This window comes from Dendrobates tinctorius, unplaced genomic scaffold (genome assembly GCF_039654945.1).
Source record: "Dendrobates tinctorius isolate UK_male_01 unplaced genomic scaffold, ASM3965494v1 ptg000158l, whole genome shotgun sequence".
NCBI classification, from domain to species: Eukaryota; Metazoa; Chordata; class Amphibia; order Anura; family Dendrobatidae; genus Dendrobates; species Dendrobates tinctorius.
In genome coordinates this window covers 8,413,793-8,433,893 of record NW_027361825.1, presented here as the reverse complement: position 1 = coordinate 8,433,893, position 20,101 = coordinate 8,413,793, and the positions used below count along the sequence as shown (strand labels likewise).

Genomic DNA, 20,101 nt, shown 5'->3' with positions numbered 1-20,101 from the left:
GAAAATAAAAAATTGGGGGCAAAAAAATCATTTTTGCAAACAAAAAAAGATTTTTTTATTTTTATGGCTCTACATTATAAACTTTTGTGAAGAATTTGGGGGTTCAATGTGCTCACCACACATCTAAATAAGTTCCTCAGGGGGTTTACTTTCCAAAATGGTGCCACTTGTGGGGGGTTTCCACTGTTTAGGCACATCAGGGGCTCTCCAAATGTGACATGGTGTCCGATCTCAATTCCAACCAATTTTGCATTGAAAAAGTCAAACGGGGCTCCTTCCCTTCTGAGCTCTGCCATGCGCACAAACAGTGGTTTACCTGCATATATGGGGTATCAGCATACTCAGGACAAATTGTACAACAACTTTTGGGGTCCAATTTCTCCTGTTACCATTGATAAAATAAAGCAAATTGTATCTGAAATAATTTCTTTTGTGAAATGTTCATTTTTTTTAAACATTCCAAAAAATAATGTGAAGTACCTGAAGGGTTAATAAACTTATTGAATGTAGTTTTGAGTACCTTGAGGGATGCAGTTTTTAGAATGGTGTAACGCTTGGGTATTTTCTATCATATAGACCCCTCAAAGTCACTTCCAATGTGATGTGGTCTCTAAAAAAAAGGTTATGTAAAATTTGTTGAAAAAATGAGAAATCGCTGGTCAACTTTTAACCCTTATAAATTTTGGTTCCAAAATTGTGCTGATGTAAAATAGACATGTGGGAAATGTTATTTATCAACTATTTTGTATGATATGACTTTGATTTAAGGGCATAAAAATTAAAAGTTGGAAAATTTCAACATTTTCTAAACTTTTGCCAAATTTCTGTTTTTTTCACAAAAAAATGCAAGTCATATTGAAGAAATTTTACTGCTATCATACAGTACAATATGTCACGAGAAAACAGTCTCGGAATTAGTGGGATCCATTGATGCATTCCAGAGTTATTACCTTATAAAGGGACAGTGGTCACAATTGTAAAAATTGGCCGGGTGACAAAGGTGAAGACAGGCTGGGTCGTGAAGGGGTTAAGCATCACACTCCTCAAAGTGCTCAAAATTACATGCAAGAAGTTGATTAACACTCTAGGGGCTTAACCAGAATTAAAGCAATGTCGAAGGAAAAAATGGAACATTAACTGAGAATATCTCTGGCTGGGTGGAGAACATTATAAAACCCTCGGTGAAGTAAATACCCAGCTACATCCAGGACAACACAGACATTCTCTGCAAATTGTCAGTCCTGGGTCCACTTCCAGAGGATACAATATTGGCCACCATGGATGTAGAGTCCCTATACTCCAACATTCCTCACAAAGATGGGATTGCTGCATGCAAATATTTCCTCAAAAAAAATAATCTGGCCACGGAACCAGCCTTACATCTCATCAGTTTTGTGCTCCAACATAGCTATTTTTCCTTTGAAAACTATATATACCAACAATGCATGGGCAGCGCTATGGGAAGCAAAATGTCACCACAGTATGCTAACCTGTTTAAGGCTAAACTAGAACAAGACTTTTTGGCATCCTGCACTCTCAAACCTCTAGCATACTTCCGCTACATTGATGACCTACTAGTAATCTGTAAAGGCTCAGAGGAGGACTTGCTTACCTTACACAAAAACTTCAACAAATTCCACCCAACCATCAAGCTCACCCTCGACTTTTCAAAGTCCCAAATCCATTTTCTAGACATGACCATATACATCAAAGACAATACCGTACAAACGACTATTTACCATAAACTCACAGGACGTCCGGCATACCTGAGATGGAACAACTTTCAGCCAAGACACACAAAAAAAATCAATAATCTACAGTCAAGCTCTAAGGTACATTCGGATCTGTTCAGACAATGAGGATAGAAAACTACACCTTTTATCACTTAGGAAGACTGTTGTGAGTTCATTTTCGCCTTCATCTTTGATGTCTGATGAACTCCCTCTGCTGGTGAAGAGAGGTAGTGAAATTGATTGGGATGGGAAGAACCTGTCATCTGAACAGGCGGAGTGTGATTGGACATCTGGAATTTCTGAGTGGATATAAGGCAGTCGACGCCCTGCAGGGTGTGCTGGTGATCCTTTCTGCTCTGAGCTCTGGCATCCAGTTTTAGTTCCTGTCTACTAAAAGCTAAGTTTTTGCCCTGCTATTATTCCATGAGATTTTGTCTGGTTTACATAGTGTTTGTATACAGCCAGTCCTGGTTGAGACTGGCTGAATTCCATTTTTGTCTCTGATCAGTTGATCTCTTTGCTCTGTTTTCAGAATATACCTGAGTGCTGATATAGTGATTTTGAAGTCTAGCGACTTCAGGGCCTTTTTTCCTATCAGACGGTTGGGACATTTTTGTAGGGTTTTTTGCAGATTGCAGCCAGCATCTTTTCTGTCCTGTCCTATCTAGTTAGTAGGGCCCCATCGTTTGCTCAGCCAGTCTTTCTGTCTGTGTTTGTGTTTTCATCTGTTTTTCACTGACAATACATGTTGGGGGCTGTCTATTGCTTTGGGGTCTGCTCTGGGGCAGTTTAGATTTCCCCTTTCTTTCTTTAGGCTTATGTAGTTCTCCGGCTGTGACGAGGGGTCTAAGGCACCATAGGAATCCCCCACGGCTACTGTTAGTTGTGGTGAATAGGATCAGGGGTCTGCAATCCGATAGCTACCAACCTCTCCAGTTTTCTCGACTTAGCTTGTATTTTTGTTTTCGCCTCCTCCGGTGACTCATTCATAACAGAATCACCAGCCATACTGCAGATTCTAGGGTACTCAATAGCAGGAAAGAATTGTAAAAAAAAAAAAAAAAAAAGTGTCAGAATTTATTTTTTGTGTATATTTTTTCCTCTATTTCTCTGAGGCCGTAGGAGGAATTTTTTTTCAATGGAGATTAAGCAATTGTCTGATCGTGTGGAGCAGCTTACTGCTGAAGTGCGGGGAATTTCTGCCTATCTTGCTCATTCACATGCTGCTGAACCAAAGATCCCTACTCCTGATGTGTTTTTTGGGGATCGGTCTAAATTTCTGAATTTTAAGAATAATTGTAAATTATTTTTTGCCTTGAAGCCTAACTCATCAGGGAGCTCCGCGCAGCAGGTTAAAATTGTCATCTCTTTGCTGCGCGGCGATCCCCAGGATTGGGCGTTTTCTTTGAAACCTGATGATCCTATTCTGACTGATGTGAACGCATTTTTTCAGGCCTTGGGGTTGTTGTGTGATGAACCTAATGCTATTGATCAGGCTGAAAAGGCCCTGTTGGCATTGAGCCAGGGTCAGGATTGTACTGTCAAAAATTCCAAAAGTGGGCGGTCCTTACTACCTGGAATGATGGTGCCTTGGCAGCTCTCAAACGGAAGGGTTTGTCAGAAACCATAAAAGATAATATGGTGGGATTTCCTTTTTCCTCTGGTCTTGACGATTCTATGTCATTAGCCATTCAGGTTGATCGGCGTTGGCGTGAACGCAAAACTGTACAAGAAGTGTTGCCACCTGTTGAACAAATGTCTGAACCTATGCAATGTGATAGAGTTTTGTCTAGGGCGCAACGTCAGGAGTTCAGAAGGCGTAATAAGCTGTGTTTTTTCTGTGGAGATGCCTCTCATGTGATTTCTGTCTGACCTAAACGAGAGAAACGTTTTGCACACACATTTGCTGTGGGTGGTGTTCAACCTAAGTTTCTTCTGGCAATTACTCTGATCTGCTCCCTGTCCACATTTTCCGCTAAGGCTTTTGTGGATTCGGGAGCAGCTCTGAACCTGATGGACTTGGATTTTGCTAAACGTTGTGGGTTTCCTAAGACACCTCTGCGGACGCCTATCCCTTTGAGGGGTATTGATGCTACTCCTTTGGCGAAGAATAAACCTCAGTTTTGGACCCAGGTGGTAATGCGGGTCGCCCCAGACCATCAAGAAAATTGCAGATTTTTGGTGTTGCATAATTTGCATGATACCATCGTTCTGGGTTTCCCTGGTTGCAAATCCATAATCCAGTTTTGGATTGGAAATCTGTGTCTGTGGTGAGTTGGGGTTGTCGTTGTGCGCTTAGTGACACTCCTGTTTTCTCCACCTCTCCCCAGTCGCATGATGTTCCTGACTATTTGGCTGATTTTTATGATGTATTTAGTGAGAATAAGTCTGCGTCTTTTCCTCCTCATAGGAGTTATGTCTGTGCAATTGAGCTGAGCCCTGGGTGTAAATTTCCCAAGTGTCGACTTTTCAATTTATCTGTACCCGAGCACGAGGCTATGCGATCCTATATTAAGGAGTCGTTGGAGAAGTATCATATTAGACCATCCTCTTCACCCTTAGGTGCTGGGTTTTTTTTTGTGGCCAATAAAGATGGTTCATTAAGGCCTTGTATTGACTATTGCTCCCTCAACAAAATTACTGTTAAATATCAGTATCCCTTACCCCTGATTTCTGATCTATTCTCCAGAGTTAAAGGTGCTTGCTGGTTTACCAAGCTTGACCTCAGGGGGGCGTATAATCTTATTCGCATTAAGCAGGGGGATGAATGGAAGACGGCATTTAATACTCCGGAGGGACATTTTGAGTACCTGGTGATGCCTTTTGGGCTCACTAATGCCCCTTCTGTCTTCCAGTGCTTCATGAATGATATTTTCCGAGATTTTGTGGATAAATTTTTGATCATCTATCTGGATGATATTTTGATCTTTTCCAAGGATTGGGACTCTCATGTGGAACATGTTCGGACTGTGTTCCGGATTTTGAGGGAGAATTCCCTGTATGTCAAGGGATCGAAATGCCTTTTTGGTGTACAGAGGATTTCATTTTTGGGATTTATTTTGTCTCTGTCAACTATTGAAATGGACCCGGCCAAGGTACAGGCCATTTATGACTGGGTTCAGCCCACTTCTTTGAAGGCCCTCCAGAAGTTTTTGGGTTTTGCTAATTTTTATCGTAAATTTATAGCTAATTTTTCTGGTATTGCCAAACCATTGAGTGATTTGACTAAGAAGGGTGCTGATGTGCTGAATTGGTCTCCGGAGGCTGTTTCTTCCTTTCAGGAGCTGAAGTGAAGGTTCACTTCTGCCCCGGTTTTGCGGCAATCTGATGTCTCACTCCCGTTTCAGGTAGAGGTGGAAGCTTCTGAGATTGGTGCAGGAGCTGTTTTGTCCCAAAAAGATCCTGTAACATCTAAAATGAATCCCTGTGCTTTCTTTTCCCGAAAGTTCTCCCCATCCGAACGTAACTATGATGTGGGGAATCGGGAACTGTTAGCCATGAAATGGGCATTTGAGGAGTGGAGACATTGGTTGGAGGGAGCTAAACATCAAGTCGTGGTCCTTACTGACCACAAGAATTTGATTTACCTGGAGTCGGCCAAACGCTTGAATCCTAGACAGGCTAGGTGGGCCTTGTTTTTCACACGTTTTGATTTTGTAGTCTCTTTTCTTCCGGGCACTAAGTATGTCAAGGCAGACGCCCTCTCTAGGAGTTTCTTTGCTGATTCTCCTATTGTGACCAAGCCTGCTACCATGTTAGGTGAGGGGGTAGTTCTTTCTGCCATCTCGCCCGATTTGAGACGTGCTCTGGAAGAGTTTCAGGAGGACAAACCTGAGCGTTGTCCCATTGGAAAATTGTATGTTCCTGACCAGTGGAGGAAGAGAGTGATGTCTGAGGTTCATTGCTCAGCATTGGCTGGTCATCCAGGTATTTTTGGTACTAGAGATTTGGTGTCGGTCTTTTTGGTGGCCCGCCTTGTCTCGTGATGTCAGGAATTTTGTGCAGTCCTGTGGGACTTGCTCCCAGTCTAAACCTTGTTCTCGCTCTAGTGGGTTGTTGATGCCTTTGCCGGTGCCCAGGAGGCCAAGGACCCATATTTCAATGGATTTTATCTCTGATATGCCTGTCTCTCAGAGAATGACTGTTATTTGGGTGATTTGTGATAGATTCTCTAAGATGGTCCATCTTGTACCACTCCCTAAGTTGCCATCTTCCTCAGAGTTGGTGCCCTTGTTTTTGCAACAGGTGGTTCGCTTGCACGGGATTCCTGAGAACATTGCATCTGACAGAGGAGTTCAGTTTGTTTCTAGATTTTGGAGGACTTTCTGTTCCAAGCTGGGAATTCAGTTGTCCTTCTCCTCTGCGTTTCACCCTCAGACCGATGGGCAGACGAAGAGAACAAACCAGACTTTGGAGTCGTATTTGAGATGTTTTATTTCTGCTGATCAGAATGATTGGGTTTCATTTTTGCCCTTGGCCGAGTTTGCTTTAAATAATAGAGCTAGTTCTGCCACTTTGATGTCACCTTTTTTTTGTAACTTTGGGTTTCATCCTCGATTCTCTTCAGGGCAGGTGGAGGCTTCTGCCTGCCCAGGTGTTGACACTGTGGTGGAGAGAATGCACCAGATCTGGGACGAAGTGGTGGATAAGTTGTCTCTCTCCCAGGAAAAGGCCCAGCGGTTTTCCAACCGGCATAGGACCATTGGTCCCCGGTTTAAGGTGGGTGATATGGTTTGGTTGTCATCAAAGAATATCTCAATGAAGGTGGCTTCTCCAAAGTTTAAACCTAGATTTATTGGACCTTACAAGATTTTGGAGATTCTTAATCCGGTCTCTTTTCGATTGGCTCTTCCTGTTACATTCAAGATCCATAACGTGTTTCATAAGTCTCTGTTAAAGAGGTTTGTTGAGCCTGTAGTTCCTGTGGTGGCACCTCCTGACCCTGTATTGGTTGAAGGTAATGTGGAATATGAGGTTGAGAAGATACTGGATTCTCGTCTGGTTAGACGGAGACTCCAGTATTTGGTTAAATGGAAGGGTTATTACCAGGAGGATAATTCTTGGGTCCCTGCATCCGATATTCATGCCGAAAGATTGGTTCATGCTTTTCATCGGTGCCCATCCTGATCGCCCTGGTGGTGTGGATGAGGGTTCGGTGACCCCTCCTCAAGGGGGAGGTACTGTTGTGAGTTCATTTTCCCCTTCACCTTTGATGTCTGATGAACTCCCTCTGCTGGTGAAGAGAGGTAGTGAAATTGATTCGGATGGGAAGAACCTGTCATCTGAACAGGCGGAGTGTGATTGGACATCTAGAATTTCTGAGTAGATATAAGGCAGCCGACGCCCTGCAGGGTGTGCTGGTGATCCTTTCTGCTCTGAGCTCTGGCATCCAGTTTTAGTTCCTGTCTACTAAAAGCTAAGTTTTTACCCTGCTATTATTCCATGAGATTTTGTCTGGTTTACTTAGTGTTTGTATTCAGCCAGTCCTGGTTGGGACTGGCTGAATTCCATTTTTGTCTCTGATCATTTGATCTCTTTGCTCTGTTTTCAGAATATACCTGAGTGCTGATATAGTGATTTTGAAGTCTAGCGACTTCAGGGCCTTTTTTCCTATCAGGGGGTTGGGACATTTTTGTAGGGTTTTTTGCAGATTGCAGCCAGCATTTTTTCTGTCCTGTCCTATCTAGTTAGTTGGGCCCCATCGTTTGCTCAGCCTGTCTTTCTGTCTGTGTTTGTGTTTTCATCTGTTTTTCACCGACAATACATGTTGGGGGCTGTCTATTGCGTTGTGGTCTGCTCTGGGGCAGTTTAGATTTCCCCTTTCTTTCTTTAGGCTTATGTAGTTCTCCGGCTGTGACGAGGGGTCTAGGGCATAGTAGGAACCCCCCACGGCTACTGTTAGTTGTGGTGAATAGGATCAGGGGTCTGCAATCCGATAGCTACCAACCTCTCCGGTTTTCTGGACTTAGCTTGTATATTTGGTTTCTCCTCCTCCGGTGACTCATTCATAACAGAATCAAAAAGATGCTGGCTGCAATCCGCAAAAAAACCTACAAAAATGTCCCAACCATCTGATAGGAAAAAAGGCCCTGAAGTCGCTAGACTTCAAAATCACTATATCAGCACTCAGGTATATTCTGAAAACAGAGCAAAGAGATCAACTGATCAGAGACAAAAATGGAATTCAGCCAGTCCCAACCAGGACTGGCTGAATACAAACACTAAGTAAACCAGACAAAATCTCATGAAATAATAGCAGGGTAAAAACTTAGCTTTTAGTAGACAGGAACTAAAACTGGATGCCAGAGCTCAGAGCAGAAAGGATCACCAGCAAACACTGCAGGGCGTCGGCTGCCTTATATCCACTCAGAAATTCCAGATGTCCAATCACACTCCGCCTGTTCAGATGACAGATTCTTCCCATCCCAATCAATCTCACTACCTCTCTTCACCAGCAGAGGGAGTTCATCAGACATCAAAGGTGAAGGGGAAAATGAACTCACAACAGAAGACATTCCTACAACAAGGGTATCATCCACTTGTAATTGATGAACAGATCCACAGAGCTACAAGGATACCAAGAATATACATAGCAATTAAGTCCAAAAATATTAGCCACCTTACTTCAATACATATATTACAACTTCTGCCACCAATCTGTGCAGACAAAAAAGCAATAGGCAAATAGATGAATCAATAAAATCAATTATTTATTCATATAGTTTCATAAAATAGTAACAAGGAAATGTAAAAAAAAAACAGGTATGAACATAGTTAAGGTGCACACAGGAATAAATATAATGTCATATGATCATGAGTTATATCAAATTTCAACAATACTTATACCAGTGTACCATGCTACATGATCTGATCAAAAAATCAGCGCTTCCAAAACTGTTATAACAAAAGTGAGCTCCTCACACATAAACTCCCTTAGCTGTATATACCATCAGTGTCCTAAATGACTTTAGTAGCAAAGGGAACTAGTCTTTAAATAAACATCATAAAGTGCATAGTGCTAAAGGTTAATTGCTTCATTATATTCCCTGCATGATATGCCTGCCATAATGGCTAGGAACACTCCTCAATTAAACAGCATAAAGTGCATAGTGCTAGAGATTAATTATAACTTTGCTATGTTCCCTGCATAAAATGCCTGCCATAATGGCTAGGAGCAGGGAGAACTGTTGCTAGATGGAGCAGTGTATAATGCACAGCACTCATTATATTTATTCCTGTGTGCACCTTAACTATGTTCAAACCTGTTTTTTTTTGAGAAATTTCCTTGTTACTATTTTATGAAACTATATGAATAAGTAATTGATTTTATTGATTCATCTATTTGCCTATTGCCTTTTTGTCTGCACAGATTGGTGGCAGAAGTTGTAATATAAGGATACCAAGAAGCAGCCTCCTGGATTACAAACAGAAGAAGGACAACAACAGGGTGCCCCTTGTGGTCACTTACAACCCTCACATGAGCATTTTAAGGAAAATTGGCGCTGACCTCCAACCCATATTCCACAGAGACCACAGACTGAAAGCAATATTCCCAGAACTGCTTCTGCTCTCCTACAAACAGCCTCCCAACCTAAGGAATATCCTTGTCAGAAGTGCCCTCGCATCACCATCAGAGACCGGCACAGTCCCCTGTAACAGTAAGAAATGCAAGACCTGCACCCACATATCACCAACAGATAAAGTCCCCATACCTAACACAAATCAGGACTATAAGATCATGGACTCTTTTTCATGTACATCCTCCAATGTAGTGTGCATGATACAGTGTACAAGGTGCAATGCAGGTCATACATCGGGGAAACTAAGCAAAAACTACAAACAAGGATGAATCTGCATGGACACACTATTAAAAATGAGCTGGACACACCTGTAGGGAAACACTTCTCTAGACCTGGACACAGCTTGGCAGATCTAAAAGTCCTAATATTGAAAGGTCATTTTAATAGTGACAGAGAAATAAAAATCTAGGAGCTCAAATTTATAAATATGTTTCAATCTCTAACCATAGGACTTAATTTGACACCTGGATTCATGACTCATTACATGGACACAGTTCACACCTCCACAAGAAGGTCTTCAGATCTCTAATAGAACATTTGGTCCTCATATGCATGTGTAACAAAACCTTAATTTGATTTCCTTGGCCTGTCTCTAGCAAGCATCACCTCATGTCCTGTTGTAATTCTTATTTAAATGTTGCCGTCTCTTCTCAGTAATTCACTTGTAATGCAGCCTGATGAAGGGGCCTTATGAGCCCTGAAAGCTTGCAAATATAATTTCTCTGGTTAGCCAATAAAGGTATCACTCTTTGAATACCATTCTCAACTTTTTTGGGAAGTAAATATTTACATCGAAGGAAAAAATGAAAATTTTACTTTTTCCTACCAAAATATTGATTTAGTCCCAAATTTTGCATTTTCACAAATCTAACAGGAAAAAATGAATCACATAAATTGTTGTGTGGTTTCTCCTGAGTTCAGTGATACCCCATGAGTGGTGTAAAACTACTGTTTGGGTATACGACAGGGCTCACAAGGAACAAGTACCATTTGACTTTTGGAGCGCCAAATTGGCTGGAATAGATAGCGGACGCAATGTCGTGTTTGGAGAGCCCCTAATGAGCCTAATCAGTGGAAACCCAACACAAGTGACACCATTTTGTAAACTAAACCCCTCAAGTAACTTGTCTAGAAGTGTGGTAAGCATCTTGAACTCACAGGTGCTTTACAAAATTTTATAACGTTGAGTCGTGAAAATGAAAAAATATAATTTTCCTGGATAATTGTTTTTTTAGCCCCAGATTTTTCCTTTTCAAAAGAGTAACAGATGAAAATTGACCCCAAAAAATATGTTGTGTGATTTCTCTTGAGAACATGAAGTGCACGTAATTATGATTATATGCACTTAATTATGATTATATGAGGTGGAAAACTACTGTTTGGACACATGGCAGGGCTAGTATGAGAAAGAGCGCCATTTGAATTCTGGAGTACAATTTTGGCTGAAAGAGATTGCAGGTGCCATGTCACATTTGAAAAGCTCCTGACATGCCAAAACAGCAGAAAACTCCACAAGTGACAATATTTTGGAAACTACACCTTTAAAGGAATTAATTTAGGAGTGTAGGGATTATTTTTAGGCCTCAAAGAGCTGTATATCATTGGGTGGAGTTAATGAAAAATTTCCATTTTTTACCTCTAAAATGTTGCTATGGCTCCAAGTTTTTAATTTTCAAAAAAGCTTAGAGGAGAAATTGTGTAAAAACTGTATGGCCCATAGTACAGTACATATCATTCATATGAAAAAAACCTGCTGATTATATTCTTTTTATTATCAACAGGTTTTTTTCATACAATATACAGCATGTATTTCTTCATGCATACTCATTGTAGTTATTAATCTTTAACTATTGATAATGCCAGGTGTTTTATAAGGATTTTTAGAGTCATTGATTGTCACAGTTCTGTTGATTTACTCTATCCATATTATGTCTATTTTTTTCTTACTGTACATTTTCTCACCTATTAGCGCCCTTTATATGAAATGTTTTGATAATATTATAATTGTTTTTTAATCATTTGTGACTCAATAAAAATAACTTTTTATCATGGATTTCTTCTCCACTCGATCCTTATTTTGGGTTAGAGGTTTTGTTGTCTCTTTAAAATTTTGGAAGTGCCACTAAAAATATTAATGGATATCAGTGTTTAAATACTCCATATATGCCTGTACAATACTGCTTAGCCACACGGTGAGACTCGGAAGGGAGAGAGTGATATTTGACTGTTGGAGAACAAATGATCTTAGAATAGTTTGCGGACTCCATGTACAGAGCCCTTAAGTATAAAAAGAGCAGAATCCCCCTCAAGTGACCCCATTTTGGAAATTACACCCCTCTGGGAATTTATCTACAGATGTAGTAACGATTTTAACTTGACTGGTGTTTTCCAGAAACAAGCAGTATTGGATGTTGCTGAGTGAAAATTACAAATCTGCTATTGTAGCGCCCATTATGTTGAAGTGCCCATATATTGCAGAGTCCATACAATGTGCCCAGCCCGTGCTTCTGGAGACATAGACCCCGTTAATTAAGAGGGCTCTCATCAGAACAGAAAAGCAAAATATGTGAACCCTAAATGTAGTTTAAGCTTTGTGGGACTCAGAAGACAGAGGGGCGTTTGGATTTGGGAGCCAAGAATTTGCTGGATTTCTTTTTGTGGGTGAGGAGCCATTTCGCTTTTCCAAAGCCTTTATACTAACAGTAACTTGGAAGCCCCCTATATTTCTATTAACAGATGACAGACTTGAGAGGGAACTTTTTAGATAACATTTTGGATCACATTTATCCAGCGCTGTACACTGAGTGCTTGCATCTCCGAATGACGTAATTCAGATAAAACCTCCGAGGAATCCATTCACTATATTGAGGCAGCAGTGCTCCGTCTGGCCTATGTTCAGCAATATTCTTCATTTTGCTTTCTTGCACACGAAAAAAGATGGACACTGCCGAATCATAGGGCAGACAGGGTCCACAGTGCCTTCATTTGGATCATTATTGGGAATCTTCCGCCGGGGGTTCCGTCTGAGACATATATTTAAGAGATTTACACAGAAATCCTGGTGAAAGTGCTCAGTGCAGAGCATAGGATAAATTTGCACCAAACATTACTGTGATCTTTGAGAGGCAGAATGAAAAAATCAACAGCAGGTGAAGAATTTGTTTTATTTATATTTTATGCCATTTCTCATGCAGTATATAAATGATTAGGCGACTTTATTCTTCAGTGATGCCAGATTTATATCAGTTTTTGCGTTTGGCTGGAAAAAAAAAGATTTCATGTATTCAGAGCTATGATTCACAGAATCATGTGAGGTCTTGTTTTCGCAGGACAAGTTAACATTTTTATTGGTACTATTTTTTTTGGACATGACATTTTTTGATCGCTTTCTGATTTTTGGGAGGCAGAATTAACAAACTCCAACAATGCAAGAATTGTTTATTTATGCTGTTCATTTATGTCAAAATTGATAAAGCAGTTTTTATTCTTTAGGTCAGTACAATTACAGTGATACTACATTTTTATCTTTTGCTAATGTTTTACCAATTTTACACAATGAAAACTATTTTAAGGAAAATATAATTGTTTTTGCACGCTCTTTTCTGGGAGCAATAACTTTTTTTTCTCCACTGGCAACAGAGCTGCCAATTTTTTTTTTGCGGGACAAGATGATGTTTTCAGTAATACTATTTTTATTTCTACTCCACTTTTTTAAAATCATTTTATTTCATTTTTTATTCGGCGGTATGATGAAAAAGCACAGTTTTTGTCAAGTTTTGATTCCTTTTTTTACAGTGTTCACTGAAGAGGTTAACTAGTGTGACAATTTTATAGGTCAGGCCATTCTTGACGCAACGATACCAAATATGTTTACTTTTTTGTTTTTAGAGTTTTTTTACATAAATACCATATGTGTATTTATTGGTATGATATTTTTTCATTTTTTTGTGTTCTTTATTTTGTGACTTTTTTAAAACATTTTTACTTTTTTATGCGTTAAACGAACTGTGCTAGCGCAACTGCCTTTTTTGGATCGTGTTATATGATCACGCTAGAGCAAATGCTTCATGCCGATTATGACTTGCGTTAGCGATGCGCTCGTCTATAGCAATGTATTGGTGCATTAACGCATCCGTTACACAATGTTGATGCTGCTATGTAACGGATGCATTAAATGCACACCCCTAACGCAATATGAACCCATCCTAAGGTTATACAAAGCAGTAGAACTACATGGCATGAGACAACTGGTCATCTTATTAAGATTGTTTTGAAATGAAATATTCTGGAATGAAGGTTTCTGTCCCTACATCATGTTGCTGTCAAAACTCCTGCACAGTTTACACTAGACGATGCGCAACCAAGAACTACGCTGATACAGTGAAGTAAATGCAGCTAAATGCAGCTTTTCATGAAGTCCCCTGTGATGACTTATGACCACACAGACAACGTCAAGGTTGAGTTGAACTTTGATTTCATTATAAATCAGCTGAGAGAAGCTGAAAAGACAAATAAGAGTTACAAACTTCCTATGGGAATGAGCTCACAGACTAATTCTCACTTAACTCATTCTGTGCAAGGAAACAAAAAGCTCGTAAAAAAATAGTGCAAAATGAATCCCTGATTGTGAAAAAAATTAACTTTAGGGTCAAAAATAGGCATTTTAGTACAATAAAAAATATGAAAAATATTCACTGTCTGAATCCCTCCTCCCTCTTACAGACATAAGTTCCCTACACAATGCGGATGCCGCTCCCGCTCTATACAACACCACAATAGCTGTAGCTTTGGAATCAGTTGCCCCTCTCAAACATACCAAAGCTCGCAAAAACAACAGACAGCCCTGGCACACCAGTCTGACCAAAGAACTGAGGCGGGCTTCCAGGGCTGCTGAGCGGAGATGGAAAAGATCCCACTTCAATGAGGACTTCACTGCATTCAAACAGTCCCTCACTACTTTCAAGGCCACACTCGCTGCAGCAAAACAAGACTACTTCTCATCTCTCATATCGTCCCTGTCTCACAACCCTACAGTTATTCAACACCTTCAATTCTCTCCTCCGCCCCCCAGCACCTCCTCCATCCCTACTCATCTCAGCTGAAGACTTTGTCTCATTTTTCAAGGAGATTGATAACATCAGAGACAGTTTTGGTCAAGAAACCCCAGAGCCCTTCCTCCTAACTGTCCTGCCCTCCTCCTCCAAAACCAACTTCTCCACCATTACAGAAGATTGACTCTCCACTCTACTCTCAAGATCACATCTCACTACCTGTGCACTTGACCGGATCCCATCCCATGTCATACTAAACCTCACCACAGTCTTCATCCCAACCCTAACCCACCTCTTCAACCTATCACTAACAACTGGTGTTTTCCCCTCAAGCTTTAAACATGCCTCAATCACACCTATTCTCAAAAAGCCCTCTCTTGACCCATCCCCTGTATCTAGTTATCCCCCTATATCGCTTCTCCCTTATGCCTCAAAACTACTGGAACAACACGTCCATCTTGAACTGTCCTCCCACCTCTCTTCTTGCTCTCTCCTTGACCAATTACAATCTGGCTTCCGGCCACACCACTTCACTGAAACTGCCCTAACTAAAGTCACCAATGACCTATTAGCCGTCAAGGCCAAGCGATACTACTCTGTCCTCCTCCTCCTGGACCTGTCCTCTGCCTGTGACACAGTGGACCATTCCCTATTACTACAGACCCTCTTATCTCTTGGCATCACAGACTTGGCCCTATCTTGGATTGCATCTCACCTAAAAGACCGGACATTCAGCTTCTCCCACTCGCACACCACCTCCTCACCGCGCCCCCTATCTGTCAGAGTCCCGCAAGGTTCAGTCCTAGGGCCCCTGCTCTTCTCCATTTACACCTTCGGCCTCAGACAGCTGATAGAATCTCATGGCTTTCAGTATCACCTCTATGCTGATGACACACAGATCTACATCTCTGTACCAGATATCACCTCCGTACTAAACAGAATCCCTCAGTGTCTGTCTGCTATTTCATCCTTCTTCTCTGCTAGATTTCTTAAACTTAATATGGACAAAACGGAATTAATCCTCTTTCCCCATCTCACATGACCCCCCCAATGGACCAATCCATTAAAGTAAATGGCTGCCCACTCTCTCCAGTCCCACAAGCTCGCTGCCTCGGTGTTATTATTGACACTGATCTCTCTTTCAAACCACATATCCAAGCCCTTTCCACTTCCTGCCAACTTCAACTCAAAAATATTTCACGGATCTGTACATTCCTCAACCATGAATCTGCAAAAACGCTAGTCCATGCCCTCATCATCTCCTGCCTTGACTACTGCAACCTCCTGCTCTGTGGCCTCCCCTCTAACACTCTTGCAACCCTCCAATCTATTCTAAACTCTGTTGCCCGACTAATCCACCTGTCCCCCCGCTATTCCCCGGCCTCTCCCCTCTGTCAATCCCTGCACTGGCTCCCCATTACCCAAAGACTCCAGTTCAAAACCCTAACCATGACATACAAAGCCATCTACAACCTGAGTCCTCCATACATCTGTGACCTCGTCTCCCGGTACTTACCTGCACGAGACCTTCGATCCTCACAAGATCTCCTTCTGTAGTCTCCTCTTATCTCCTCTTCCCACAATCGCATACAAGATTTCTCCCGCGCATCCCCCCTACTCTGGAACTCTCTACCACAACATATCAGACACTCGCCTACCATGGAAACCTTCAAAAAGAACCTGATGACCTACCTCTTCCAACAAGCCTTCAAACTGCAGTAACCACCGATCCACCAAACCGCTGCACGACCAGCTCTACCCTTGCCTACTGTATCCTCACCCATCCCTTGTAGACTGTGAGCCCTCACGGTCAGAGTCCTCTCTCATCCTGTACGAGTCGTTACTTGTATTGTTTAAGATTACTGTACTTGGATGTATTATGTATACCCCTCCTCACATGTAAAGCGCCATGGAATAAATGGAGCTATAATAAAAAATAATAATAATAATGATGATGGAAATATGTAAACATTTCAGACATTACAATTTATTCCCAATATTAATTGAATGATAAGTTATATATCAACTATATAAAATATTAATACGTTTTCTTCTTTCAATTCTGCAGGTCTTTGTTGGTGCTCTCCTAAAGAATGTCCTCTACTATTGCCAATTCTGTGTGGTCAGAGATGCAAGTGTCCTCGTGAGTAAAATTTATATAGTAAAAGGGCAGATCTTGTGACCAAATGAACGATACATACAGCACCATGTGGATTAGTAAATCCCCCCAGGAATTGGGTATTACATAGAGTTGGGGACAACACCCTTAAGAAATAGATACTGTTCATTCAGCCAGAAAAGGCAATATTTTAGATAATCCATAACATTAATCCCAACTAATTTATGATGACGATCAGTCACTACACACTGAGTATGACTAATAGGTGATACACACTATGTTTAATTTCTGTTTTCTTTTTTATTTTATAAGCGACAACATTAAAAACAACCACAACACCAACGACAACTAGTGAGTACTCCTTATGAAACATGTTTTGCTTTGTTTGTACAGTATACAATCAGATTCTATATTCTTATATGAAGCCTCGCATGATAATGAGTGAAGCCGGACCGGCTTTCCCATAATGATTTACAGCAATTAGGTCTCTTAATAAAGTACAGACAATCAGGACAGAATAAGGTAGCCTATATAAAAGCAAAAGCAGGAAATGCAGCAGCCATCTTGTGAAGAATATAGACACTGTTCATCCAGCTAGAAATGGCAATATTTAAATAAACCATAACACTGATCCCAACTAATTTATGATGACAATCATTCACTACACACAGAGCATGACTAATAGGTGATATACACTATGTCTAATTTTTGTTTTCTTTTTTATTTTATAAGCAACAACATTAAAAACAACCACAAAACCAACAACCAGTGAGTACTCCTTATGAAACACATTTTGCTTTGTTTTTACAGTATACAATCAGATTCTATATTATCATATGAAGGCTCACATAACATTGGGAGAAACAGGAACGGCTTTCCCGTAATGCTTTACAGCGATTAGGTCACTTAATGTAGTATAGACAATCAGGATAGAATAGGGTAGCCTATATAAAAGCAGAAGCAGGAAATGCAGCAGCCATCTTGTGAAGATTCCGGATAGGGAGTGGACGTCACAGGTCACAGTTTGGCCAATGAGATAAGGAAAGAAAGTCATAAAACAAACAAAAATAGCAGATTATGTGTGACAGCACAGCAGTGAAAAAGAACAGAGTGTGAAGACGAGGCTGTTAGTTTCCACTGGTTATCATACAATTACCCATAACCATATACCGTTTATATGAAGGTATGCAGAAAATTTTTTTCTAAAACTCTATTAAAGTATTCAGTGCTATTAGATGTTAGTCCCTCCTTCAAGACCCTTAATCGGGGCTGGACATACTGTACAATATGTGCAACCTGTGCAGCTGTAAAATAGCCAAGTTGGTAAGGGTGCCATTTCAATATCCTACTGTCTACCATATTGCATGACTGAGAAATGAGTTTCATTGGTCACAAATAATGAATGATTGCTCACAAAGGGGTCCTCTATGAAAAAGGGGGTGATTTATGACTGGAGTGCCCAGAGCAAGTTTCCTGTACTTACTCTTGAAGATCCCACTTGTTAATACTATTACATGAAATGTACATGTGTCATTGATTTCAACACACTCAGTGTAATGGTTTGTTATTCCTGTGGTGGGGCTGCAGCGAAATTAAACACTAATTACTATACAGTACAGCTGATTACACCGATACGTGGTGGCTTGCTATACTTAACCATGTGCTTCATCTACTATTTTAACACTCTTGTTAATAGTTCAACTAATTTATGGTAATGACACGTATTATTGAATATAATTGGTAAGAAATGTATCTAATGATATCTAACTTTTTTTTTGTGAAGCGACGACATTGGAAACAACCACAACATCACCAACCACTAGTGAGTAACCGTTATAGAAGATATGTCCTGTTTTGTTTGCATAGTACAATGGGTACCCTCCCCCAAAAAAGGACTAGACTTTTGGGGGATGGAACACTTGTAGTAAGAACTTCCACCGCTAGGTGAAGGTTTTGTTTTGCGTCGCTATTCCAGCCAACGTCATTGGGGAAGATAGTGTTTGGCTCTAGCTATTATTTTTTCAACAATTTGTTCAATCTTTCGCCTATTTTGTGACATCTGATTCACAAGAACAACAAGCAGCTATGAGATTTTGCATACTTTTACTAAATTAAGCATCGGAAATGGTTATTTCAAAGGACGACTTTTGCGGCAACTTATTCCATAACCAATTTGTCTGTTAAAAGAGCAAATCCATGAAATTTACATCAATAAGATGAGTTCATCATTGGTATTCATAAATATTCAACACATTTTTCATCAGTTCAGAAGGTCAAAGGATGGCCGGAACAAGATTGATATAGACATTTCACCTTCTTTAAAATAAGAAAAAAATGTGTGTTGTATTCATGGCAGTTTTCTTGTAGGGAAAGGAAAGAAAACTTCAGAGACGCATGTTAATCGTCTAAATGAATCATAACAAATTAGACAAAAAATTGAACAACACATTGGAAAAAAATCACTGAAGTCTAATACTAATTTCTTAAACAATGTCATCTGGCATACTTACTCAGAAAGCTTCCCCTATCATTCACCTAGTGGCGAAGTCCTATACCATAAGTGCCCCACTTTCCAGAAGATTATTCTTGCTTCTTTTGGATACCTCCTCATTTGGAAATGATTTCATGGAAATAAAATACTAACTACTAGAGATGGGTGGATACGTGGATGTTAGTGTCTGGTGGGTTTGGCCGAACAGTTGCAAAAAGTTGGGATATCAGGGCAATAACCGAACCTGAACCTGAACCCAGATCCCATTCACTTGAATGGGGGGCCCGAACATCCAGTGTTTGCCATGCTGGCATGTGCATGGTGTAGCGGTGGCAAGTGGGGTTCATATTTGTGGGGTTGATGTCACCTTTGTATTATCAGGTGACATCAAGCCCACAGCTTAGTAATGTTGAGGACCTCTATGAGACACCTATCCATTACTAATTCTATAGTTGTATTGTAAATAAAGACACAGCAAGAATAAAGTCTTTTATTTGAAATAAAACAAAACATACTTTTACTTTTTATTTAAAAATAACAAACACAGTTATTCTCACCTAACACCCATTCCATTGAATCCCTCATGTCCTGTAATAAAACAAAAATATAAAACAACAATATCCATTACCTGTCCATCATTCTGTCCCATGCCATAATCCATGTCTAGGGGATTAACAGATTTCAACTGGATGGTGCCATGATGCGACCATCCAGGCTCAGATCCACTGGGAAATGAGCTGCTGCGAGCGCAGCATCAGTGACTAACAGTGAAGTTATCGAGGTTACAACTGGTCACTGAGGCTGCTTTCCCAGCTGGACAAATAAACTGATGTGACCTTAACAAATTAAGAGAGTGTAGTGTAACTGTACTATTTCTTCACTCATAAATGCCTTGCACAAAGTGCAAAGTCAGTAAAAAATTATAAGGAGAGTCATCCAGTCATCCAAGGACACTAGAAGGCAACAACCTCAATCAAGTATTCAACATTAAAAACACTTTATGTGTTGCTGTCATCTGGTGGTGAGGAAAAGTCAGGTCTAATCCAGTCTTTATTCATTTTTATCAGAGTAAGCCTCTTAGCATTTTTTGCTGACAGTCGAAAGCTCCCGTCTGTTATGATCCCCCC

At 40.5% G+C, this 20,101-nt stretch overlaps 1 protein-coding gene across 6 annotated transcripts in view; it reads left to right on the top strand.

Moving 5' to 3' along the window:
- LOC141051811 (uncharacterized) overlaps window positions 1-20,101 on the top strand; it is a 646,796-nt gene that overhangs the window by 25,469 nt on the left and 601,226 nt on the right. For all 6 annotated transcript variants that reach the window (XM_073548842.1, XM_073548843.1, XM_073548841.1 and 3 more), the window contains exons 3-6: window positions 16,433-16,507; window positions 16,796-16,834; window positions 17,216-17,251; window positions 18,267-18,305. In XM_073548842.1, the coding sequence (XP_073404943.1) occupies window positions 16,433-16,507; window positions 16,796-16,834; window positions 17,216-17,251; window positions 18,267-18,305 (189 nt within the window). The remainder of the gene's footprint in view (window positions 1-16,432; window positions 16,508-16,795; window positions 16,835-17,215; window positions 17,252-18,266; window positions 18,306-20,101) is intronic.